General features: G+C 51.8%; 1 protein-coding gene across 1 annotated transcript; it reads left to right on the forward strand.

Moving 5' to 3' along the window:
* Positions 1–704: 704 nt before the first annotated feature.
* PIP5K1A (phosphatidylinositol-4-phosphate 5-kinase type 1 alpha) lies at positions 705–25698 on the forward strand (the record flags this gene model as incomplete). Its single annotated transcript, XM_082011579.1, has 18 exons — positions 705–762; positions 7543–7584; positions 11622–11656; positions 12432–12521; positions 15009–15139; positions 15520–15637; positions 15880–16032; positions 17206–17505; positions 18073–18278; positions 18921–19004; positions 19687–19735; positions 20153–20237; positions 20562–20696; positions 21406–21535; positions 22500–22580; positions 23533–23622; positions 24476–24579; positions 25694–25698. 18 exons carry the CDS (start codon positions 705–707, stop codon positions 25696–25698), a joined length of 1896 nt encoding a protein of 631 aa, XP_081867705.1.
* Positions 25699–26590: the final 892 nt, after the last annotated feature.

The following is a 26590-nucleotide window of genomic DNA, read 5'->3' on the forward strand; positions in this document are numbered from 1 at the left end:
CGGAAGGGGCACTCCGGGTTCCTATGGGCGATGGGGGCTCCGCTGTGGGATACCGGCGCGCGGCGGGGGGTAGAACCGGTGGTGCGTCACCGCGGGGCTCTCAGCCACGCGTGACGCCGCAAAGGCGGTGGGCCGGACCGGCACCAGCATGATGTCACGGGAGCGTGAGGTCACAGGAGCGCCCCACCACGATCCTCCGCTCCCCAACCACCATCCAGCCCCTCCCGCCCCCGGGCCTTGCCCCGTCTGTACGGCCACGTCATGCCCCTGGGGAGGGAACAAGGAAAATGACGTAACCGAGTGACCTCACGGCAACCCCTGCCGTGACGTCTCGCGCTCCATGTGGCCCCTCCCCCCCCGCTTTGTTTTGGTCGCGCTTAGCCCGTCACGTGACACCAGAGGGCCGCGCGGCCGCGGCCCTCGCCCCCTCCGCGCATGCGCCCTGGGGGTGTCTTCCCCCGCCCCGGGTGGTCGCGTCCAAGGGGACGAGTCAAAGTGTGTGTGTGGGGGGGGGGCAACCGCCTAGACTGCGCGTGCGCCCTGGGGACGGGCGCCGCCGCGTGTCGCCCGACCCGCCCGCGGCCGGATGGTGCGGTCCGGAACGGCGGGGCGGGGCCTACCGAGGAGGGGCGGAGCCAAGCGGGGAGGGGCGCGGGCGCCGCGCGCGAGCCGGCGGCCGCCGCAGGAGGAGGGAGCGCTTCAAGATGGCGTCGGCGGGGCCCGAGTCGGGGGGCAGCAGCGGGAGCAGCGGCGGCCTGGCGGGTACGGGACTGGGCCCGGCGCCGGCGACGGGCCGGGGGGCGTGGGCCTGGGCCTGGGGGCCCTGGGGGAGCCCTGGGGGCGGCCCTGTGGGGCTGAGAGGAGCGCTGTGTGTGGGTGTGTAGTGCTGAGGAGGGCTCGGGGGGAGGGCCGTGAGGCTGATGGGGGCTCTGAAGGCTTGAGAGGCGTGGGGTGCGTGGGGCTGAGGAGGCTCTTCGGGGTTGTAAGGGGTATGGAGGGAGTACGGCTGTGGGGTGCGTGGGGCCGGTAGGAGCTGGGGGGCCGGGAGGCCTGTGGGGTGCGTGGGGCTGGGCGTGACAGGAAGGGACTCGGGGCCTGGGCCGGGCCCTGCGTGGGGCGAGGGGATGGGCAAACCCGTGGGCCGGGGAAAGGCTCTCGAGGCGGGCCGGGGGTGGGCGTGGGAGGTTGGTCGGTGCTCTGGGGCAGCGCTGTGGGGTGAAGCGGGGGCCGGGAGAGGCCTCTGGGCGGGGGGCGACGACGAGGCTGAGCGGAGGGTGTGTGGGAGTGAGCGCTGGAGGGCTGTGGGCCGAGGCCCGAGTGGGATGGGCTTCGCAGAGCCCAGCTGGTGCCGTGGGGTGGGCTGGGGCAGAGTTTTCACTGGGGGAGGTGGGTGTAGGGCTAACCTTTCCCTGGGGAGGAGGCTGCGGGTGGGTGGCAAGGACCCTCTGGGCATGCATGACTTGAAACCCCCCTGCAAAAGGGTAGTTGGAGGGGCCAGAGGCTCTTGGGGAGGGGGACGGGGTTACATTAGAAGGGGCGCTGCGATGGGGTGGGGCGAGCGGAGGGGTCGGTGCCAGGGGAAACTTGGCTCCCTGTTCCCTTGTATTTCCTGAGCCACGAGTCAGGTCGCCTGCCTTGGGGGTGGCAGCGGGTCCCGGGTCAACGAACTCGGTTGCTGGGGCACGGAGCAGTGGGGGGAGCCAAAATAACTCCCTTTAGTCAGAGCCACACTGGGAAAGGGGGAGGAATAGCATCTCCCTGGCAGAGGCACCCTCTTCTCCGCTGCATCTGGTGTTGGGCACGGGGATGGTAGCTCGTCAAAGCCATTTGGCACCTGTGGGAGGGAAGCTATTGTGGGAACGTAAACACCTTCTGGTTAGGTTTGTTTCGATGACTAGAACCGGAGCCGGTAAGAGTCAAGGGAGAGGCGTTGAAGTCCTCTGGCGGCTGAGGGTTTCTCTTGCTCTGCTGATCTGAAACATGAGCTGAACCAGAAACGTGCAGGGTTGGAACTGGGCACTGTCCTCCTCCCCGCAGAGGGATGGTAACGATGGATGGAACTCTTGCCTGGGATAAAATGGGGCACTTTGGGCTCTTAAACCTGAGACTCTGCCTCCTCCCAGTGTTTCACAGGTCTGGCAGTGTTCTTGGGGGAGTCGAGAGCCATATTCCCCTTTCCTACAGGCCCCAAACCAGCTTCTCCACACTAGTTTGTGGCTAGAAACCAAAATGACTTTACCAAAGCCGTGAAATTTGCATTTGGCGAGACCCAGCTGTCCTTCTTGAGCTTCTCCGGTAGAGAGCAGCCAGGTTTTTTATTTATTATAATGCAATATGCTGAAGCTTCCCAGTCAGTGTGACAGCACCTGTCACCCAAGTCACAGCAAGGAAAGAAGAAACCCACGGGAAGACTTGTGGCTGAACCCTGACTTTGTTCAGTGCTCCCGGTGTGTTGGTGTTTTGCACCTCAAGCCCCGCTGCCTGCTACTCTGATTCTCTTTTAGAAGTATTTAGGGCCAGATCACTGGACACTGCCACGAAGGAAATTACTTTAATCGTTGCAGTGGCGTTGCTGAAGTATTGTCTAGTATGGATGTCTGTATGCGCTCGATTTTCTGGTTCCTTAGCTGTGTCCTTTGGGCAGTTTTGAAGATAGACATCCAACATACCTGCTTTATCTTTGCTCACCATGTGAGCAGGCACGGGGAAGTCATACCTGTCAGTCCGATAAAGCCAGTTTTGTGAGGAAGAAGAGAGCACTTGGGTCTTTACTGGATGCGGCAGTCGCAGTGCCTCAGCACGGGGCTGAGCATCCAGGGGCAAGACCCTTGGGCCTTTTGCTTTGGGGCTTCCTCTGAGATCTTGATCTTTTCCTGTGCTTGCCCGACTTCTGAACGGAGAAGGAGGAGCCAGCTTCAGAAGGCTTAAAGGGTTTCAGGAGCGTTACTTGAGAGAAAATATGCAAGTAAATGAGTAAATCTCTTCTCCCTTCCTGGTGGAATAATTGCCATTGTTCGCTCCTCTGGCGAGCGAGATGTTGGCTAACACGTGTTTCCCACAGGATTTGAATTCTGGTTGTGACAGAGCCTCTGCCGCGTGACGTGTGCGATACGTGACGTATGTTCGCCTCAGCTGATCCCTGATGGTGCAGGCTTTAAACCTCCGAACTCGGCCCCACCTCTGGGAGACTCGGGGCTTCTTTAGGTGGTCGCCTGCTGTGTTTGGGCAGTGTTTGGGCTTTGGGTGGGACCTGGTTTTCTCTGCAGCTTCTGGAGAGGACAGGTAGAGCTGGGGATGACGAGAGCTGTGAGCGAGGAGAGCGATCCTGAAACGGGTGCTGGAAGGGCTCGGATGCCGGAGGAGCAGCTCTGTGGAAGGCAGGGGACGAAAGGAGGCCGGCGGTTGTTTCGGGCGTGAGGTTTTGCTTTGCTCCATGGTAAACCTTAAACCACCTCAAGCCCCTGCATGGCTTTTTGGGGCACTGTCGCCCTCAGTGGCCTATGGTGCAGTTTGCCCCGGGGGGCTATTACTCTATCACTGGCATCATCCAGCGTAGATAAAGGGAATGTGGAGGATTTGAAACCCTTCCCGGGCCGGGGAGGCAGCGGTTCCTGCTCTCCCTACCTCAACGTTTATTTAGCTCTCTGGGGAAACACCCAAAGAGGTTTTCTCATTTTGCTGCTTTCGCTTTGAAGCAGCATCTGCCAAAAAATGCTAATGTGGGATTTCAGTTGTTTGGCCCTTTGTGCCTTGGGTGCCGTGGCTGCTTTATAATTACGGGTCGGAGGGAGTTGAGAGTTCATTGTCACTCTGGCTTCAGGCCCCTCCCTGGAGTCCACAGACAAAAGAATTGCTCTCAAAATGGCTCAGTCATTTCTGGGCACAAGAAAATCATCCCGACAGTGAGGTGAGAGCAGGGTCCTGACTGCTGAGCCCTTAATGTAGGTGTAAAACGCCCAGAAAGACTTAACCCCCAACCCCAGATTCCTGAAACAGGGACAAAGCTTTCTTGATCCCACCTCGTCAAGACCAAGCGTGCAGGAGGGAAGATGAGTTTATTAAGTAGACATGTCTGAATGGCTCATCATCCTCAAGCTTAAAATAGGATTGTCAAATGACTCCAAGTCCCGTTTCTGTTCTAAAAGTCTCTCTTCTTCCCATCCCTCAGCTGTGAGATCTCTGTGGGTGTCGCAGGTTAGTATCGGCAGCCGGGTCCTGTCGCCCAAACTCTCGCCGTCCCTTTCGGTGCTTGTGTGTGATGCCCACCCCGGCGCGGGGCAAAGCTCCTTTTCTTTAAGATGGAGACAAAAGATTACTGTTGAAAGAACAAAGGTAGGAGCCAGCTTGTCTAAATAAATAACAAATTTGTCTGTTGGAGGGAAGCTTGTCTGGCAAAGCGGTAGCTGGAAAGCAAGTGAGAATCGTGCGGTTTTGGGGGGGCACTGATGACCTGGAGTACCATTTCCTGAATTATAACTGAATTTCCCTTTGGAAAGTAAAAGCCGTTCCTCCCTCCCTCCGGCTCTGCCGTGTATTGTTGAAAGGGGCTGCTCAGTGTTTTGTTTCTCCTCCCTGTCACCCCTGTTAGCCCTGCAGGGTTGAAAAGCCCTTTTTTTTTTTTTTTGTTTTTTTTTTTTGTTTTGGAGACAGAGGTGAATTAATGCCTCTTGCGCTGCTTCCCTGTGTTCACCCAGCGCTTTCCTCTCCAGGACTGGGGCTTCGTTTTCCCCCAAACGAGGTTTCGTACTCATTCTTGCCCTTTCTTGATCACTATGTAATTGTGGTGATTAAAAGTATTATCTCACCGCATCCCTGCGGACTCTGCCTTGTTTAAAAAGCAGAGCGCTCCCAGGGCAGATAGATACCTTACATCTGACCTAAATCTTACTCCTCTGGGAAAGGGTTGTTTATCTTCCCCCAAATTAAGAAGGTGGCGCAGCAGGCGGGATGCTAATTCTGGTTTCCCTGTCGCCAGCTCCCTCAGGGGTCGGTTTTGAGCAGATCCCATAATTGCTCAGCTGGAATAGAGGCTGTTGACATGCTCCCTTCCCGGGGCTTGGTGATGGTTGCAGAGCAGGCGGGAAAAGAAATGCTTGGAGCATTTATTGTCAGGATTCCTATCCCCAAAGTAGCTCCCGATAGCCGTAAAGCTGGACTTTAAATTCACCCTGGAAAACCCATTGCCTTTGTATTTCTTGAATAGGTATTGCTGTCTGGGAGTGGGGGTCAGCTTAAATTTTACATCACTGACGTGTTTCGGTGGAAAGCTGTAAAATCCGTGGTCGTCGGCCGATGGTAGGATTAATTTTCAAGTGGCAGAACGTTGTGCAAAGCCAATGTGCTGGAAGGTGCTGCTGTAGGGAAGGAGGGCCTCCCCAGCTTTTCCACAGGTTGCAGGGGCAGGAGTTACCATCAAACGTTCCAGAAAGTGGTCTTGTCCCAAAACGTCTTCCACAAAAATTAGTCTGCCACTGTCTCCTGCTGGGGAACGTGAGGTAACCTCGTTCCTCCTCCTCCCGAGACAGTGTTGCTGTGAACCATATGGAAAAGCAATAACAGCAATACTTGCCGGCCGGCGTCTCGCCCGGCTGCGTTAGCCCTTGCTCACACGTGCTTTGTTTCCAGCCCCTTCCCTGAAGCTGGAGGTAGTTTTGCTGAACTTGCTCACCGATTTCTTTTCTTTTAATGGTGATTTTTGCAGTTCCGTGGTGCTCTGACTCCCAAGCAGCTCGATAACGAGGACCGAAGAGTTTGTGTGTCGGCTCTACCTTGGAGTTGGTATTTGGGGGGCAGTGGGAGGGCATGGCTCCGGCCAGAGGGCTGGTCTCAGGAGAGGGGTGGTGGGGAAGAAATACGGCTGGCGGTCAGGAGCAGATGCTGGAAACTTCTCGCTCACTGTCCTCTTGTCTTCAGAGTTTCCACCCTTTAGTCCTGCCGTCTGCCTGCTGGTCCGTGGGCTGTCTCCGTCCTTCGCAGCTGCTGAAACCATCAGGCATCCGAGGCTCGTTTGCCTCGGAGGTTTTTTATTTATTTCAAATGTTTTCAGTGGAGAGAGTAACTTGTCAGTCAAGACGTGTTTGTGTTTCTGTGCCCATTCAGGCAGGGTTTTGTTTGTCGGTGCTCTTGTGACCGCTGATCTTTGGTCAAGGTCTGCTGTGCTGACGAGACACGAAGGAAAATGGGTTTCTTCCCAGCCCTGGTGAATTGTGTTAGTTTTGGATTGGCGCTCCCAAATAACTAGTTGCCGTGAAGCACATCTTTTCCTGGAATTGCTGGGATAAGCCCCAAACGGTGGATCCAGAGTTTCAGTGAGGTCAGCGCCCGTCTGCTGACGTGAGCACTGACCCGAGCTCACCAGCCTCCAGGTGAGGGAAGACCAAACCTCATTCTCTTTGGTATGTTCTCTTCTCGCCTTTGGTGAACGCCTCTTCTGCTCGCCGCTGCAGAAGGCTGAGGAGCTGCTTGCTTTTTTTTTTTCTTGATTTCTAGATGACGTGCCTGGCCTCAGCTATCTTCTGAAAATGCTGGTAACCCTGTGCGTGGAAACCTGTTCTTAATTCTGCCCCTAGAATAAAAAACTGCTTTATTTCTCCATGGCTAGGTGTGCTGACCTCCTCACAAAGCACTTGGCAGCTTGCTGGTGAAGAGAGGTTGAGGAAGGGTTTACTGTTTCTGCAAAGCAGCGAGAAGTGTCTAGATAACGTTACAGACATTGCGTCTCCTCTATCTTTCTCTGGGCCTTTTCCCAACGTGTCACCCGCTCGCCGGCGGGGACACGTCAGCGGTGTCCAGTGGCTTGCAGGAGCGTCCCGTCCTGCGCCTGCATCGACAGGCTGGTAAAACAAGCGTAGGGGAGAGGGAGGGAGATGTGCTAAGCCGGGGCGTTAAATCGGTCACGCGTACGTCAGCTGCCGACTGCTAACGGTGGTGGGGAAGAGAACCCCGAAGAGGAATCTATGACGTGCGAGAGCTCTTTATCTAGAAACTGAATTCACGAGTGGTTTACGGCAGCTTTGATGCGTTGGTTTAATGTCCTCAACGTAATTTATCGGACCAAATCTATCGATGCAGAGAATTTCAAAATTATTACTCACTGCTTGGCCTTCTGGCCAAGATCAAGTGTCTGTAAGTGTTTTATCTTGCTCTGGAGGGCTGTGTTCTGTGCTGGCAGGGACGGGCTGCGTGATCTCACGGGTTTTCTTCCCTCTCCAGCTGCTGTGATTAAGAGCGTTGGCTTTGACTTTTAGTTTGGGCCAGACTTCTCTAGTTTTCCGTAAGAGCTTCCTGAGAGAAGCAAATGAAATATTTAGGCTCTTATCCTCCAGAGCCATGGACGAGGTTTTTGTTGTGCGTGACTAAGGTGCCTTGCTCAGAAGTGTTTTGCTTGCGAAGTTTGGACCTTTGTTTTCTTAACCAGTGGAAATAGGCTTTCTTTTCGTGTTTCTTTAACTTTCTTGGGGAAAATGTCTCTTGTTTCTTCAAGTAGCTGAAATATCAGTTCACCATGACAATGGTATAACCTTTTTGTTTTTCCTTGTATAGATTTCAGCTTTTTGTGCTGCTCGGTGATGTCGTTTCGAAGAGGTAGATGTAATTGCATATACGTGCTTAAAAAAAAGCATGGTTTCTTCCTCTCCAGTAACCAGCAGCAAAACGCCATACTACGTAACTGCCTTGGCTTTTGAGGATTGACAAAACTTGGTGGGTTTTTTTCCCCCTAAATAAGCTGCTACTGCTCTCAACAAAAGCTGCTGTTTTATTGAAGTGTGTTGTGTAAGCGCTCTCCTGACATCTAAACAGCGCTCCGCATCCCTGTGCGCACCAGCAGGATTGTTCCAGCGCGGCTTTTCTGCTTTGGTTTCTGCCTGGTTTGCACTTTGAAGAAAAGAAATCTCGCTGCTGTTCCCGTTTGCAGCCGTGGCCTTGGGCTGGGGGGAATGATCCCAACAGACTCTTTTTGGGGGGATTTGCAGGCAGAGAACCAAAACGTGTTGGGGGATTTCTGGGCAGACAGCGACTTGGATGTGTCCACGGAGGCTCCGATGTACTACCCGTCCTCCAGGTAGCGCGTGGTGGGTCTGAGGCTTGGTCTCACGACTGACTTCTGTGTGCTCAGAAGTGCTCTTACCCACCGTGCCACCGCCTGCCCGCAGAGTCCGGGCAAGGAAGGAGACTAGTCCCATTTTTGAGCATCAAGAGGGCCTGTTCGGGGAAAACCCAGCTGCCCCCCTCGCCCTGGCCACTCGTTTGGCCGAGATGAAGCCCGCAGCCAGCGGCAGGAGCGGGGCGGAAGGGCAGTGCATGCCGGTGTGGTGTGTCCTGGCGCTCGGCTTGCCCTGCTGGGACGCCGGAGAGTTCAGCTTGATGATGTGTTTGGGTGTGTTAACGTTTTCACTTTTTATTTTTGTCTAAAACATGAGGCGCAGCTAAAATCTGTCTGAGCGGCTCTATTTAAAAATAGAGCGAAGCCGGTGTTTGTCCTGGCTACGCCGAATTAGCGTGCTCTTCTGCTAGACAAGATGAGCAAGGGTCTGACCCGAGTGCTGTATGTGCTCCTTCCAGTGAAGTATTTGTCTGAACCCTTTGACCAGCTGCTGTTGCCACAACTTTTTAGCTTTTTTTTCTTAGCATTTATGTCACGGTCGGTAAGAGTATACTATCTGTTGCTGGCTGAAAATAATCCTGGACAGCTAAGGCTGGTGGAAGGCAGACGGCTATTTATTTAGGTTGATTCAGCTTCCAGTAAACAGCTCTGAGGAATGCTCTGAAATTGCCCGTAGGGATTGCTCCCAGAATCATGAAAGAAAGAAGAAAGGAAACATTTTGGGACACAATGAATTCATTTTTGAACAGGACTTTCTAACCCTGAACTGCTTCCTTTGGACAGAATTAACTGTTTAGGTCTCTCGAGCCGTTTTTTCAGTTGCCAGTCTGGGTCAGGATTACGACTGATGAATTCTTTCATTTTAGAGGTGCTTAAACTGAAATAGCGGTTTTCTGGAAATTATTTCATGTTGTTATGCTTATGCCATTGAATTGAACACCTTCACTATTCCAAACAGTCTGCGTGTGGGATGACACAAAACTGCCTTTACAGAGCGATAAAGAGGGGTGGAGATAACTAAAGTGTTTTCATACGGAAACCTCCGAGCCTTATTCTCTGACCTCTGCTGGTAACACTTTTGGTAATCGAGAGAGCTTGTTTTTGCAGAAGGACGCACGATAGACCCGTATGTAGCTTCAGTCCTGCCTGGGAGCTGAGCAGACCCCGTCGGCCGCGTATTCATCCTCACGCTCGGGCGTGGATGAGAGTTTTGTGTCATGGTCAAACAGGAATTACCTATTTCCCAATCAGCAGCAAACTTGTTTGGAAACTAGCGGGAGGGAGGGGGGAGCTTCCTGCCGCGGAAACTGGGCGTGCTGGGACCGGAGCGATGCTGCGACCGCACCGACGCTCTGACCGCACGCTGTGCCTTTCCCTTCTTGACTCACCCTTTCTTGTAACCGGCCCGATTGGGAGCATCGTTGTTGCTTCCCAAATCACTACGTGAAAGGGTGGACCGAGATGCCGCGCTCTCGGGGCGCTGTGGGAAGAGAAGGTGAAGCTTGATGCTCTGGTCTGTGCTGAGGTGCTGTATCTCTTCCTTAAAACCACGGTGAAGCCTCCAGGATAAGGACACCCCACGGCATCGCAGGGGACGGGCCAGACCCGCTTTGGGACGCTAGCTCTTCGACCGAGGCTCGTTGTGTGTTCTCACATTTAGTGTTTGTTGCGTGCGATTAAGGCAGCGCAGAGATTTGGTTAAATCCTAATGCAATACCGTTTTGCACGGATGATTAAATACTAACACGGCGAATCTCCAAGGTGATGAGGCTGGCGGTGCTGCTTCAGGGCTGCTTAAATCATGGGGCTTTTAGAGGTTTCGGTGTACGCGATTGCAGGTATTTGCTTAAAAAGAGAAGACTTAATTGCTATTGAACAGGCATTATATTGTGGTGCCTGGGATGCTTCCTCCGTCCCGGTGTCCTGATGGATCTCGCCACGGTCAAAAGCCTCGTGGTGAGGTGTGGAGTTGAGCTTGATTGGTTTCACCGTAACACACCAAGTCACAGAAGCTTCCTTCCAGCCGGAGATGCTCCGGGGCTGGGCCGGTGGCAGGGGGAGAGGGAAGGGGTGCGAGAGGTGACGCGGGGCGGCCGGCTCCGAAGAGCCCCGAGCGTGCCGGGAGGAGGAGAGCTGGCTACGAGAAACTTCAAACGCAAAAAATGAGAGCTTGTCGGGACAAACTTTCTGGTCTTTAAAGGGAGATGAGAGGGGGTGGGAAGGCAGTTGGAGCCAGTCGTTCTGCACTGGCTTTGTTTAGCGAAAAGCGTTTGTCACAGATATTTTTTTTTTCTTCTTTGCTTGTTTAATATGTATTGAAATGAGAACTTTGATCATTCGATAAGGGGATCAGAAGGCTGCTGGATTTTGCTGCTAAGTACCTCTGTTCCTTTTGCTGAAATGCAGTTTTCGCGGAGCTGTAGCGCTTGATGAAATCACAGCGTGAGTCTTTACACCGCCTGTAACAGGCGAGCAGAAGCGGCTTCTCCGCTGAGCGAGCGGTGGGTGGACCCAGAAGGATTTTTGTGTAGTAACGCTTAATCTGGTAAAACAATTACTGGATGTCGGGGGAAGCCACCCTGCGCGTACGCCGTGGTACGACGGGGGTGTTGCTCCTGGGTGGGGGCAGTTTTATAAGGCTGTGGTCACGGCTCCCACGTAAAAAAAAAAAAGATTTGCTGTGCCTGAAGCGGGAAGAAAAACAAAATGAAGCAGCTTGTCTGCGTTCCTGGGCTGGAGGCAAGAAAGCACATCAGTGTTTTATGCATCTGCCTGGCAGGGGCAGTGTCCCTGTCCTGGGAGCACTCGGCCTCACCGGGGTTGGTCTCGATCTGGCTTTGTGGTGTAGACAGACATTGCAGAGGGGCAGTGTCATCTTATTGCTGCTTTTTTTTTTCCTTGCTGCGTGCAAAAAAAACCCCAAGATGGGAATCCAGGCCTAAAAGGTATAAGTTAGTACATCACCTTGCAGCTATTTAACACCACAGTAGTTACGGAAATCTCTGGGCTTGGCTTCAAGTGGAAGGGTTGATGTTCTGGGCCTTTTTAATAAAAGGTCCTGGAAATAATTTTAAGATAAAGCGTGGTCAGCGCATCTACTGAAACACCGCAGAGCGCTTGGCCCTCCCCGTTCTAATTAAGAAATGGCAATAATGCTGAAAGCCGCGTAACTCCATCGAAGGCAGGGACGTTGCTGCTACCAGCCCGGAAGGTGGTCCTGCGTGTTCGTGCGCAGCCAGAGGAGCGCTGGAGGCCAGCGGAGCGGCGCAGAGCAGACTCTGTCCGGTAGCACCGACACAAAACTGAGTTTGGCTGGCGGCTGGTAAGCAGAACAGCATTTCCGTGTGGCTTAATGCAGATTCTCTCTGCTCTAAGAGAAGCTGGGAAGAAATCAGCTGTGAGTCAGTGCTTTTCTTCAGATGCTTTGAAATGTTCGAACTGAGGCGGTGTGTCAGGCTTTTTTGTGATGCATAGTAATGGATAACCCTTTCTGAGTGTGGCTTTTTTCTTTTGACAGGATCATCTACTTTCAAAAAATCCCTCACCCCTGAGGTAAGTTTCTGACCGACAAGCTGCTGTGTTCCCTGGCTGAGAGAAAGCCCAGTTTCAGACTTGAACGAGATTGTAGAAATGGCAGAGAAGGTAGGGGTAGAGCAGGCAGTGGTAGGTACAGCAAGTTGCAGGTACTCATTTGGGAAATCAGAGCGCCTTTCCTTACAAAGAGGATCTCCACTTAAAAACCCAGCTTGTCCTGGAACTGAGCAATTCTTGTGCCACCAAAACGCCATGGAGCTCTCCTGCCGCGAGCAAGACGTTCAACTCGTTTTGACTGAGAAACACCATTTAACAACCGCGTGTGTTAGACGATGAGTCAGGAGAGCTCCTGTGGCATGAATCAGAGTAGAATTTGCCACCTTCCTAAAATCTTTCCTCAAAGACTTGGCCTTACTGGTAGAAAGCACCGTGACCAGCTGCGGTTGGTCCAGACTTGCTTAGAGCTGATCTGTTTGTGGTGAGGGTGATCAGAAAAAAGCAAACCCTTCCAGGTGGTCTTGCATGAAGGGGTTTCCCTCTAATTAGACGTCTGACCTCAGTCATGCGGGAGTCAATGGGTTCTTTGAAGGCGTTTCAGTGCCGTTGCTGTCCCACGGGTCAGCCTGCACCATGTCCTCCCGTTGCACGCGCGCAGGGACTGGGGCCTTCAGCGCTTCGCAGGCTCCATCTTTGAGAATAGCAAAATTATGCCAGGTGGTTCTGGGCAGCCACCGGCCTCTAGGACGTTGGGTTTTACATCCTTGGTTCTCACCATCTTTTACTCCAATCCTAGATGCCAGGTTCTTCTGGGCAGCCAGGCTCACAGACGATAAAGAAAGGGCACAGAGGAGTGGACTCCACAGGCGAGACTACCTATAAAAAGGTAGGTTGCCTCTTGCACAGCTCATTTGACTGTTGTCATTCTCCTCTTTGCGATGCAAGCGCTGCCCAGAGCAGCGGCGTGTCTCACAACATTCAGCGTTAGACAGTCGGTAACGTCTGTGACAGTCGCTGAAGAAGATCTCAGGGAAAAGGAACCAAAGGAGTGAATACGTGCTTCTTGGCTTCTGTTCTGTAGCCTTCTAAAGGGGGATTATTTTTAAACTTTGCCCGTTAGCAACACTTCCTAGGCCTCTTCTGGCTTACTGGGTGCTTTCTGTGCTCTTTGGGCACAATAGTTTCTATAGATCTTGTGGCATTACTGGAATTTGCTTTACAAAGGGGAGATTGTTTGGGTATTTTAAAAAGCCTGTAAATGTGGGTATTTTGTGGATGCTGCTTTTGGTTTATTGGACTTGATCAGAATCGGCCGACTTCCCTGAACTGAGGTTGACTTCTGGGATCTAGATTAAATGGGTAATGGCTTGATGTGGGCATTTCACAGCTTTGGGTAGGCGAAGCTTCTGGTCTGAAATCTCTACTCCAGATGTACCCCCATCTGGCTGTCGGGTATCGGAGCGGAAGGGTGGAGTTCAAATGGTATTTCCACAGAAGCTGGCTTTTGTTATACTGCCCTTTTTGAAATGGCTTGTGTCTCTAGGATTGGGATCCAGCTTTCAGCTTCCCAGCAAATTCCAGATACAAGGTTAGACAGCAGTAATGGGGGAGAAAAGTAGAAGCTAATGGAAAATGCCCAAAATGTTTCTTGCAAGGGTCCCAGAAACCTGGTGGGACACTGCATGGGATTTATCTGGGAATGAGACTAATGGCAATCTGTCTGTTTTCCATCCCCTCCTTTTCCAGGGGTGGCAAGTTGTTTTTTTTAAATTCTTTGCCCTATAAAAGCGATCGTAAACAGGCGGTCAGCTGCTCAGCTGATCGTGCTGGCTAATAGAAGAGAAAAATACTTGTTCCTTGGCAACCTGGCCCTGTGGCTCTGTGTTCACAAACAAGGCAGCAATGCTGCGCCGTGTTGGTAGGTTCTGTTTCTCATCAGTCAGACTGTCCTGGGAGTTTAAGCAGGGCTAGGTGAGCTGAGCCGAGACCTATTTTCAAGCAACTTTAGCCTTCTGAGATTAAGAAGGGAAAGTGGAGCCAAGTTCTTCCTCCTTCCCCATCTAATACTGAAGTACATGTCAAATACAAACAGGTAGCTTGTTGTTCTTACAACAAGCTGGAGTTACTGCCAGTTTTTGTTGTGCGCTCTGCAGGGAACCGTGAGCAGGTCTCTTGCAGCTATGATAACAGAAAAACAGTTAAGTGGGAGAAATGTTCCTGTTTGTTTTGCAAGGCTTCACAGTGGATATGTGTCTGGGGAAAAAACTTGAAATGTTTGTCCCCCAGATACTGCGGTGTCCTCTGGTGCCAAATGCTTTGATCTACAGCGATTTCTTGCATGTGGCAGGGGGCTGGGCTTTGTTTAGCTTAAGGAAACAAACACAAGCTAGTTGGATCGTGAGCCCTGGATCTTGTTCTGGGTCCAGTTGCTTTATGGAGAAGCCAAGTGGAATGTCCGTGAGCTGCAGCGCACGAAGTCCAACCTGCACCTGCTCTGCAGCCTCAGCATTTCCAGGCGGCTTTGCAGCAGAGTTCCTGCCTCCGTGCTGCGGGAGCTGACAGCCCATGTAACACCGGGCTGTTGAGCCGATCTCATCTGGGCTGTTCTGGGAAGGACAGCCGTAGCACGAGCTAGGCTGAAGCACGTCTTGGTGGTCTGAGATGAGATCATGTGCTTCGTAGACAGAAGAGGACTCTTGATGTGAGTAGCTGTTACGAGAACACAGTCCTACGTTGTTCTTGGGCAGTTTGCGCAGAGGATGCGGGAGCGGGATTCATGCCTTTGCTCCGTTAAAAACGACAATGAACTCCTTCAGGCACCACGAGCTAGCAAGAGGCGCGGATGGAGGAATGCGGTAGCACCGGACGGAAGTGTGCGTTGTGTGCGGGCCGTGCCTGCCTTCTCCTATAGAAGACCCGAGTCTCTGCCCAAGCTGGGGAAGGGCAAGCTTCAAAGTGTATAGTTCTAAGACCAAGGTGACAAAAATGTGTTTATTCAAAGGGGCAGGATATAATCTGTCCCTGGATGTCTTCCCCCTCTGACTGCAGGGTGTAGAGATGTGTGCTGTGGGAGGAAGAAATGAAATTCAGTCCTTTTAAGGACCGGCTGGATGTTGATTCCAGTTCAAGTCCTTTACTGCTCGACCACCCAGAGTGTGAGGATCAAGCAGGATGCTATCAGCTGTAGGGGTGTTCCCATCACCAAAGCGGTATTAGTCAATGAGAAAGAAATGACGGAAGCTGGAACCAGTAGGTGGAAAATACCCCGGCTACCAGTGCTGTTAACTGGGGACTCTCTCTTCTTTAACTCCATTCATTCCTATTTCCAGTCTGCTGCTCCACATTGCCTAGCTCATTTTCTCTGCCCCTCCAGACGACATCATCTGCCTTGAAAGGTGCCATTCAGCTTGGCATCACACACACAGTTGGGAGCTTGAGCACCAAACCCGAAAGAGATGTTCTCATGCAAGATTTCTACGTAGTAGAAAGTATTTTCTTCCCAAGGTCAGTGCTTGCTTTCTACTCTCCGTGGTGCTTTAGTAGTGAGTGGCAGCATTAATTCCTAACCCTGCTTGAACGTGAGGAAGCGGCACCAAACCAGGGCAGCAGAGCTACTCAATGCACTGCGTACAGACCAGCGCAGGCTCCTGCCTGTGACCTGTTTCTGAAGAACCCTGGCTCTTCCCTATACATGTCCACCATCGGTCGTGTGAACAAAGGCAGGCTTGCTGTTGTGTGTGCCTATGTGTGCCCCTTTTGGGTGGGTGCTTTCTGGCCCTCCAGTGTGTTAGAAGTAGCCAGCTAGTGGGTGTTTGCTTTTTGGGCAGTTTTCTTAAGAAATGTTTCAAATCCAAATACTTGTGTGTTCTTCTGTCCTTGATCAGTGAAGGGAGTAACCTGACCCCAGCTCATCACTACAATGACTTTCGGTTCAAAACCTATGCTCCAGTGGCCTTCCGCTATTTCCGGGAGCTGTTTGGGATCCGACCAGATGACTATCTGGTAAGTTGGTGGTTGGACCAGGTTCCCGTTTGCTGCGTGCTCTGTGTGATGGGGTGTTTGTCGTCTTTCCCCTCTTGGAGCTATGGAGCGCTGTGAGGCCCCATGGCAAGCTCTGTAAGTACAGCAGTGCTGATGTGACCCTGGGGTTTGCCTCTTTTGATCTTTAAAAGGGAGAGCCTTCGCGCTGAAGTTCCCTGTGGAGGTCTCTCTCACCTCTGTGTTTCTCACCTTGTCCTCCTCAGTACTCACTCTGCAGTGAGCCACTCATCGAACTTTCAAACTCCGGGGCCAGCGGATCCCTCTTCTACGTATCCAGCGACGACGAGTTTATCATTAAAACAGTTCAGCACAAAGAGGCTGAGTTCTTACAGAAGCTGCTGCCTGGCTACTACATGGTGAGTCACTTGGGCTTTCTCTGCACATTAGGGAAGGGACCCCCAAATGTACAAGTGTGACAAATATTGCTGTGTACCTCCTGGTAGATGTGAGTGGAGGTTTGGTCTGTGCCCCCCCAGCCGAGCAGCAGCTTCTCTCTCAACTGTCCGGTGACAAAGACAGTTATGGACTAACACAAGCTACCTGGGTATCGCGAGCCTGGCGTGCTGCGCAGGGGTCTCGGGTTGCACGTTGTGACTCGGACCCTTTTGGAAGGTTGCAGGCTGCTTCGTGACCAGCTGTGAACTGCTCATTGCTTCCTTGCTGCACATCGTCACGCCCACGGTACTTTCTCTTGCAAACCTGTACTTGTGTTTCCCTTCCCAGGACTATGCTTGGTTCTGTCTGCAAAGATGAAGTATCGTGTTGAAGAACTCTGATTTTAAGTTTCTATATATAGAAGCAGCAGCTTTGGAAGTAAAGGCCTATTAATTCTATGAAAGTGCCTATAGCAAAAAAGGGTTTTTCAGTTCTGGAGCAAAATCAGATTCCACCCTGAACACAACGTGTGTTTGATCTGACTGCTCGTGTTTATGTCCAGCCTTTACAGCCACTTCTGTGAAAGGGAGTTTAGCCAGGAGGTAGTCTTGCCATACATACAGTTAGTTTAGCCTTAGGACTTTTGATGCTGCTGGGGTCACTAGCTGAATTCCTTAAACTGCTTCTGAACCCGCAAATAACTTTGCTGTGGTTATATCCCAGAACCACATCGTTTTTCTTCAAAATTCTGTCTAGTGCCTTCGGCAGCTGAGAGAGTTTAGATCCATCTCTATCCTGATGTATTTAGCTCGACCTAAGTGCCGAGTTTAAAAAGGTTAAGCACAAGATTTTCCTTTGCTCTGAAGCCTCCCCAGCTTAGCTTCTGTGTGAATGAGCAGCAAACTCCCTTCCTTCCTCCCTTCAATCTTCCTCGGACCCATTCAGCTTTGCAGAGAGGTTACTAACAACTGTAGGCATCACCCATCTGTTCCCCGTGTTCACCTGCCCTTGTCGCAGCGTCTTTGGCAATGGCTTTGAATCACTGCCAGCTCCACTTCAATATAGAAGCACAGGAAGGAGCAAATAATTCCTCTAACTGGCATGTGAATAACCAGAATGGCTTTGAAGGTATTTCTGTGTCTTTGTTGTTTCAGAATTTGAACCAGAACCCAAGGACGCTGCTGCCAAAGTTTTACGGCTTGTACTGTGTCCAGGCCGGAGGCAAAAACATTCGCATTGTCGTGATGAACAACCTACTGCCGCGCTCTGTCAAAATGCACCTGAAATACGACCTGAAGGGCTCCACCTACAAACGCCGAGCATCTCAGAAGGAGCGGGAGAAGGTCTTCCCAACGTACAAGGACTTGGATTTTATGCAGGACATCCCTGATGGCCTCTTCTTAGACTCTGACATGTATAATGCTCTGTGCAAAACGTTACAGAGAGACTGTTTGGTAAGTGGAAGGGTGGAGGGGGGTGTGAAGAGTTCTTTCCTTTTTTCTGAGTCTTTCCTGTGGAAAGGAGGTGGGAGCTGCTACCCTTGTAGCCTCTGCCTGGGGTGCTGACTTAGAGAACCTGTTGTTTTGGTGGTGGTGCGGACAGCAAGCAGGACCTGGACCTCAGTTTTGCTCAATACTTTCAACCTGAATTAAAGCCCGCGCTGCCTCCAGGGGTGGAGGAAGCACCCTCTGCCGAGGTTGAGCTCTGGAGCAGGGCAGGATCCGTGGAGAGGGCTGGGATGTTTGACTGAGTCTGGTCTCAGGTCGGGCTGCTATGGAAAAGTCAGCATTCTCTCCTGGCTTGGGTCCCTGTCTGCACAGGAGCACCACCGACGGTTTTCCTCTAACTCCCTTTGGCGACTGTAGATGAGCTGACTGTGCGTGAGCTGTGGATTAAAAGCCATCCCCTCGATACGCTCGGGGCTCTAGGCAAAAATGCTGACTGTGCTTCTGAAAATGTCTGCTCTGACGGTTTCACTGGGCTTGCACTAATGAGTGAGCCTTTGTTGACTTTCTGCCCAGGTCCTGCAGAGCTTTAAAATCATGGATTACAGTTTGCTTGTTGCAATCCATAACATCGATCTGGCACAGAGAGAGCACGCGATGGCAGACGGGACATCCCAGACCGATACGCGGCGACCTGCTGCCCAGAAGGCCCTCTACTCGACAGCCATGGAATCCATCCAGGGAGAGGCCCGGCGAGGTGGCACCATAGAAACAGATGACCAGTAAGTCAGTGCTGCTGTTCCCAGTGGAATACTGTGAGGAGGGAGGGTCAGACCCAAGCTTGGCTAATGGAGATGCAGACTGGGCTATACAGGATTGCTGTCGCACTGGGCAGAGAGGTCTTGGTATCAAATCTGATGCTTTTATCTTTGATTTCCCTTCCTTAATATAGAAAATATTAATTAAATATGGCATTATTAAAATGTCTTCTAGGTGGCATTTGAGAGTTCTCTGCCCACCAGTTATTGGCAGCTTCAACTAGTTATTTCCGTCCACCTCTAGGAGGCACAGGGAGTGCTTTGGTAGATCAGACTAACAGCCCAGACAGTCCAGCTGCCGTCTTAGGGTGGTAGTAGATGGTCTTCACAGGTGCTTGGTCTCCTCTCACGGATAGTTGGGATTAATCCTCTCTTCAGTGGAATTGTATACGGAGGGGAAGAGGGTCAGTTCTCAGGAGGTTTAGTGAACTTAGGCATTTTGCTATGACTTGTCTTCCCCAGCTTGTTAGCTGAACAGGAGGTGCCTCCCGCATGTTGACGCTTGTTAAATAGTTCGCATAATATTCAGCCCACTCTAGGCTGCGTGAGAGAGGCAGTGGGGTGTGAGAACACCCTGTTTCATGTTTGTGCCCTGTCCTTTTCTAGGATGGGAGGCATTCCAGCCCGCAACGCGAAGGGTGAGAGGCTGCTGCTGTACATTGGCATCATTGATGTGCTGCAGTCCTACAGGTAAGAAACATTTAACAGCAGCTTTGAATCCAGCGTTGTCTGCCCCTGCTTGGTTGTCGAGATTGGCTTCCAAGAAATACTTAAGGCACAAATAAACTTAAGACACAAATAAATTTTTTGTTAATAACCATTTTCTGTTTTCTTGAAGTTGGGCATTTTGGGATTAATTTCTGGGTCTTGCTTACTGTATTTACTTCATGTTCCCAGAATAGATTTACCCTTATGAAGTTGTTTTTGTATGCTGTGGTGGTTGTACACAGGCACTGTGCAGGAAGCGGCAAGGAAAAAACAAGTGGTGGCTTAAAATGGCCATAATCACTTCTCCCTGTAAAATGAAGAACAGCTGAAAGGCTTACCTTTTCTTCTATTTATATTAAAATGCAATATGCAGAGGGTTACATACGTGCATCCTCTGTTAAATGTCATTGCAAGTTAACTGCCCTTGATAACTATGCCTGTGAAACTCTCCCCTGGGGAGAGTGAGCTGTGCAGTCAGCCCCGGTGTCTGTGGAAGAGTCTTAGAAAAATGGGACAATGAAGAGAATCTAAAGCTGAAGTAGTTTGCATCTGGGGTTTGTTTGCCCCTGTGGTCAGAAGCCAGGCTCGGTGCTGAGCAACCACGATGTGATACAGACAGTGGGGACTTGGTGTGAAAATTGTTCTTAATTCTTCCCTTTGTCAGATTTGTCAAGAAGCTGGAGCACTCTTGGAAGGCCCTTGTACATGATGGGGTAAGTAGAAAAATATCACTTTTTAACTTGTTTAGCCAGAATACCAGCATCTTGTTAAACTGTGCCTGCTGTCCTTGCTCCTTCTGGGCATAGGATCCTGGATTTCTAAGGCATGTGTGTGTTTGCCCGCTCTTATAAAAGCATTGCTTTCTAGGTACTCTCAGAAATGTTGGTTTTGTTAATGCTGGTCACCCACGTGTTCATTAACAAGTATTCATTGCGTTGTATAGAATGCCTACTGTTTGTAGCTCATCTGCTTCTCTCAGCCGCTAGTGAGAGCCACTGTGAGAGTCTCCGACTGTTCCTGGTCGAACATCACGTGTGTTTCAAGGCTGACAGCCTGAGAAAAGCTCATGTTAACCACGATCGCTTACTAATTCAGATTCACATGTTCATGTTTGTCCCTCGGACTTCTAGGACACTGTATCTGTGCACAGACCCAGCTTCTACGCCGAAAGGTTCCAACGGTTCATGTGCAACACAGCGTTCAAGAAAATACCGCGTAAGTACCTCCGCACAGCTGTACCCGTGGCAATTGCCATGGTTTCTGGCTTCTGCCTGCTCAGCAACTGTGGTTTGGGAAGGTGAACAACAGCGTGCAAGAGCTTTAGGAAGTCTGTCGTGCTGTGTCACCCCTTCCTTCCTCCTAGATGGTTCTTGCCTCACAGATGTGACCTTATAGGAGCTGTTCCATCCATCAGCACGTTCCTTCAGGGCACAGCCCTCGCACCAGAGTCTGTCACGGGAAAGCTGCTGTGTTGGGTCTTTTACTCCTTCCTGAACATGTTAGAAAAATGCTTTCTGTTTTTTCTTTTTTGTCCTTAAGTAAAGCCTTCTCCCTCTAAGAAGAGTCGGTCTGGCACAACGGTTCCTCGACGGAGCTGTCAAGGAGTGCCTTCCCAGTCGCACATGTCGTGCGAGACAAAAGCACAAGTAACAGCAGAGGCGGATATAGAGCAAGGTTGGTGCCTGGGCTAAAAAAACCAAACCAAAAAGTCGAGAGAAGTTATTTTTTTAGTTTGTATTTGTCTAATCAAAGCTTGCTGCCTCCTGAGCTGTGCAAGACACCTTCACGTTGATTTGTGGTCTTGCCAGGGGAGGCTGTTTTTGGGGATTGTGTGTGCAAGAAACCAGACGGGGCCAAAAACTCATACACACCAAATGGCCTTTGACAGCCCCATGACAAAGCCTTGGAGGAGCAGCGAGTCCTTCAAACGCTTGGCTGTTTCCAAGTACTCTGTTGCAAGAAATGCAGGGCAGGATGGTAATCCTCATGTTTCAGTAAAAGCCAGTCTTTACTCGCAAGCAGGATAAGACCAGGTTGTGGAGGTGGGGAATTGTTTCTTAATGTGTCTTCATGGGATCTTTCAGCCTCGTCCAAGCATCCAGCGTGGCCCACGCTCACCCTGGGAAGTGGGCTTAGGCTGCATGGCAGTCCCATGTGCCTGGTCTCTTCCCGACAGCTTGTGCCCGTGGGGTTTGTGTCAGGGGAGAAGCTGGGCTAGGCAGTTGTGGGGAGACTCGGACTTGGAACGGAGAGCTGCGTGCAGGGCTGGTTCTTCAGTGCTCAGGTGTCTTGGGTGGGATCCAGCATGGATCCCAACCCCCGGCTAGTGTGGGAGCTCGATCCCACTTATGCTGGTGATGGAACAGTCTGTGCTTCAACTCAGGTTCCCACCTTGGTCGCCCAGATCTCCTGCCCAGGACCCTGCCAGTAGACGAAGCTAACAGCGATTCCATCGCAACGACCCTGTCCACATCTTCCTTGGGCAGCGGAGGCCTCAACTCGCCCGCAAATAGGTAAGGCTCTTGCTGTGTTGACGCATGGCAGGCCAGCGACTCCTGCAAGCCAGGTTTGTGAGCCGTGGGAGGACTTTGTGCTGCTTTGTGGATGTTTTCGGGTTTTGGCATGCTTGCAGAAATACCCGTTTGAGTGGTCCATGTGTTGTGGAGCAAGTTCAGCGCTGTCGGTTCGAGCATGTGCAAGGGGGGAGCATTGTGTCGCCGTTCTGCGTGCAGTTCTTCACAGATGACGTGATCTTGCATCTTCTGCTTGGGCTGCGTGGTGGTCCCAGTACCGTTGAGTTCCGTGTGTGTTCTGTATTTAATGGCTTTGTTCTGGAGGGGAGGTAATTGTGCTAATTAAAGTGAGCTGGTCAAGGTGTCGCTGCCAAAGTGTATGTGAAGGGCATTAATGTGACGATGGGTGATGCTGAAGATGACCTTTCTGCTGCTCTTCTCAGAGGGTTGGGCTCTCTTGCAACTTACTGATTGGGAGAGCATTGAGCTCCTACAACTCCTCGGGAAGGGAGGCTGCAGGATGCGTGCAGGTGCGGTTCAAAATGTCTCAGAAGCTGACATGCATGGAGAGCCCCGAGGGAATGGTGGCTGCCTTTGAATGTTTAATTTCTTGCTGAAGTGGTAAGACTAGCAGGGACGAGGAGGAGCTGTGGTCAGAGGACGATCCCTTTCGTAGAAGTTGTTCGGAGGTGTTAACTTCCCTTCCTGGAAGCGATCGGAAACCATCTGCCCCATTCCTGACCCACTGCCTGCGCAGCGGCACTGACCAAAGTGTCTGCGCTCTCCTGAGCTGCGGGAGAACAAGGCGCAATTGTAATTAACACCTCTTGCTCCCTCTGTAAAACGTGGAAACTTCTTGGTAGGGATCCTAAACCAGAGCTGCTCCTTTCCAGCACGTCAGCATGCCTGAGGTGTTTTTTTTACTTACTTAACTGCGGGTCTCTCTCCCTCAATCTCTACGTAGGTCAGTGGGCGTACAAGTGCATAAAGCTGACAGCTCAGCCAAGGATTTGACTAGAACAGCTCCCGGCATCTTCCTGTCTAGGTGAGGGGAGGAACTGGACTTTGTCTGAAACCTTCTCTTGTCTAGAGGGTGTGCTCAGTGAGGCTTACCCTGGGATGTGGCCGCACGCTTGTCGCTCGCTAGCGGTTACAGAGGTTCTCTGCAGTCAGTTCACTCCTAAAATGCAGTGCTGTAACACAGTGTGTCCCCGTGCCAAGGCTCAGCAGTCCTTAACGCATCTGTCTGCTGTAAGGCTCAATGGTAAAACCTCTTGGGATGGTGTCGTCCTGACCCTGCGCAGCACTGAGCACCCTTCTTGGTAAAAACATGGGTTCTGGTATGTAAAGTCAAACCTGTTGCACCACTGGGCTGAGTCCCAAGTGGTTGTCCAGATGCAAAGCCTGATCTGTTTGCTCCGGGTACCTCTGGAGCAAAGCACACTGCTTACCGTAGCCTGCAGGCACTCGAGCATGTTGGTTACCCTTTGCCAACATCCCATAAAGCTGTGTGCGAGTGCCAGACAGTGGTAATAAAACCCAGGAGGGAGGAGGCATCAGTGTCTTCTCCTATGCAGGGCCTTGGGGTCTGAGCTCCCTACCTCAGACCTGTTGTCAGAGGCTTAAATCCACTTTTGCGACCTTGGGAGATCCGTAAAGCTCTGCAAACCCTGAAAAGGATGAAAGTGATTTGTGGATTGTTGATTTATAACAACATAACTCGTTGAATGGATTTAAAAAGATGTTGGGTTTTTTCTTCTCTACGGAATCAGCCAGTCTAGCAAGGTGTTTACCACCCTTTGGGGAGGTAATCTTAAATCTCCGTAGCCCTGTGCAAAGGGGTGTGATCTCACCAAAAATCTCTCCAGTTAGAGCTTCTGTCCTTCTAGGGGTGGGCACAGGGGGAAGGCAGGGTCTGTCCCGCGCCAGCTCTGCCTCGGGAACAGGAGCTCAGCCCTCTTGTCTGTGCTACGACAACCTTGGTCTCTCTTTTGCAGCACAGCCTCACGCCTGCCTCAGAAATGTTGCCACGTGCCTCTGTTTGGGGTGTGCAACCTGTGTGTCGAAGACGTGCTCTCCGCCGTGGCGTAAGCGATACCATGCAGGCGTGGGTGCCCTCGCGAGGCTGGGATTCCCCTGGCCCTCAGCCCAGCTCTGTCGCTAACCTCTGGCAGAGGCGTCCTGGTGTTGGGACACCTAAACGTCAGCACGTGCCCCTGGGAGTGGAAGCAGGACTGGCATCCTGCGGCAAGGGGTTCCAGAGGGTGATCCCTTCTGTTTGGAAGGGGCACTTCGTTTTCTCTTAAACGCTGTAATTCAGTGGTGGGCTTGGCAGTGTTAGGTTAATGGTTGGACTCGATGATCTTAAGGGTCTGTTCTAACCTAAACAATTGTATGATTCATCCTGCAGCCCTGCGTTAGGACTGTGCTGCTTTAGCACTAATTAAGACAAACCTCAAGGGCCGTATGCGCTGTAACCAATGCTGAGCATCGCCGCCTTTAATTTCTGCATAGGACAGGAGCAGCGAGTCGCCAGTTAGAGAGCTCGGCAGAGGAGGAAGCCAGAGCAGCTCAGAGTAACCGGGCGCATAGGTGAGGCGTGATCAGGCAGAGAGGGAGCTGTGCCTTCCCGGCGAGGATCCCCGTGTCTCCATTCGGGTGCTGATCCAAGGGTGTCTGCGTGGGGTGATGCGTAGCCTGATGACTGAACAGCTCAACGCTTCCTGTACACTAGCAACAGGCAATCAAATGCCCGCTAATTAAGGCAACCACTGCAGGCAGGCTGGGGCAAGCCTTGGCTGTTGGCCGCAGGAGGGCCGAGCGGGTTCTGCCATCCGTAGGCGGTCCCGAAACCTCCGTTTTAGTCGCCACTGCACCAGAGAGCCCTGACTGCGTGGCCTGCGTGAAACGTGCGCTTGCAGACTTGGCTTCTCACACGAGGGGCAAGGAGAGAAGCTGTGGTCGCCATAGCCTCAGTAGGAAGTGGGGCAAGACCCAAGCTGGGAATTGGAGTTCCTCAGCCAGCAGGTTGCGACCTTTTAGCTGTAGGATCGTGAAAGAAGTGGGGAAATACCGGGGGCGTTGGAGTCAAGCAAGTCTTCTTCCGTGCCCCACCTTTCCTCCTTGGCAGTGTATCCTGTCGGGTGCTCAGTGTGCCCGTGTTATATATCCTGCTGTCAGGCTGTAGCTCACATTCAGAGCACAGGAGGTTTGCAAACGGTTTGCCAGAGGCTTTTTCAAACAAGGGTGCCTCTGTCTGGAAAGACTGAGACTCACGGAGCTTCGTGGTTTCTTTGTCCCTGGTCTGTTCTCACCCAGGACCATTTCTGTGTTGGTGAGGTGCCTGAAGACTTCTGTAAAGAGGTGCTGCTGCTTGGCTGGATGAAAGATCCTCGTTTCTAATGTCTGAATTCACATTGATTCGCGGGGATGATTTTCTAGGTGGTGTTTTTGGGTGCCTGGCCTAGCAGGGATCGTGTTGCCTGTGCCTTCATATTAAACCTGCCTAACAAACGCCTTTGTGCCGGGATGTTCCCGTTGGCTGGGTACAGCAGGGCAGCCCCGGAGATGTGACTTATTGACGGCTCACTCTTAAAAACTGCTTTACAGTTCTCCCCCTTCTGTTTCCCCAGCGGTTCCCCAGGGCCTTCCATACCAGAGTGCTCCGCAGAGCTGAGAGAGCAGCTGGAAGACCTGCAAGAGACGGAGATAAGCTTTGTGAGTACTTCCCTGTTTAGGAGGAAAAGAGCAGCTCTGGAGGTGGATGGAGATTTGCAGGGGTTATGCGGTCCCTAGCGCTGGGAACACGGGCACTGAGCGGGATGTGCGAGTCGATCAGAGCAGGAGCAGATGTTCTTCAGCCCCTCTGGTATGTGACAGCTCAGCCTGCCCTGTGCTAGGCACCGTTCGTGCTCTTAGTGATATCTGCTGCCCCGAGTGCCTTAAATTAGATAAGCAGGAGGCAAAGCAGAGCCGTTGCTCTTTCCTGAGGGCCCGGAGTGGGCCTGATGGCAGAGATAAAGCGGGGTGAAGCTGACCAGGCTCATCTTGCTGTCCCTGCGGTGGATGACGAATACTCACAGACCCTCCTGTTTTAATATAAGATGGTGGTTGGGGTAAGCCTGAACTCAACAGCCTCTTCTGCTCTGCCTCTCCCAGGGTAGTGGAAGACCAGGCAGGAGACCTCCTGCTGCTCTTCCTCTGAGGAAGGCAGACCCCTCCCCAGCATGTCCCCCTCTTTTCTCTTCACAGTGAAGCAACACCGAGACCGCCGTGATGGAAGCAGATTGTTCTGTGCTCTGCGTGGTCTGTGGAGTCTTGACAAGCGTTCAGCCTCTTTTGCTGATTTATATTATTTTTTTTTTTTTAAAGAAATCTTATCTGGACAGAAACCTAAAAGCTGGAAGGCTGGGCTACACTTAGTGAGATAGTATTAACAAAGACCGAGCCAGCACAGCTGAGCCTCGGACACCTGGAAGTCTTCTTACAGCAGAGCCCACCGCTGTGTCCCTGCTGTCCTCCTTTCTTTGAAACCTGTGGGAGCCAAGCCGGCTATTGGGAGGAAGAGGAGGAACTGCTCCGTGCAGGCTGAAGCCTGCTGGAAAAGGGATCTGACCTTCAGGGAGTTAGCTGCTTACGATGCCGACACCACAAACCTTGCGAGAACAGGCGACTCTTCGGAGTTACTGGAGGGAATTGGGAATTAGAGCCTCGTTGGGGCAGTTTGCGACAGAGCAATGTGGTTTTATTTTGTATTTCAAACAAGTTTTTAATTTAAATGTCTCTCTGAATTCAGTGATATCACTTCTTTTTAGTCCTGCAATATAGTAATTATTTTTTTAATTAGAGCTGTTTTTTCAGTGCTCCACCAGGAAATACCCCATGTGAGGGAGGCAGAAAGGGGGAGCAGAAGCTGCACCGACCATGGACGAGCTCCTCTCCCCGACCAGCCGTGCCTGGCTGCCGGAGCCTCCTCCGTTTTCAATCTTCTATTGCCCTGAGACAGTGATGAGGAGAGCTCGGTGCTGCGCTGTGTTGCTTGGAGGACTTTGAATG

Source organism: Phaethon aethereus (genome assembly GCF_964289735.1).
Source record: "Phaethon aethereus genome assembly, chromosome: 28".
NCBI classification, from domain to species: domain Eukaryota; kingdom Metazoa; phylum Chordata; class Aves; order Phaethontiformes; family Phaethontidae; genus Phaethon; species Phaethon aethereus.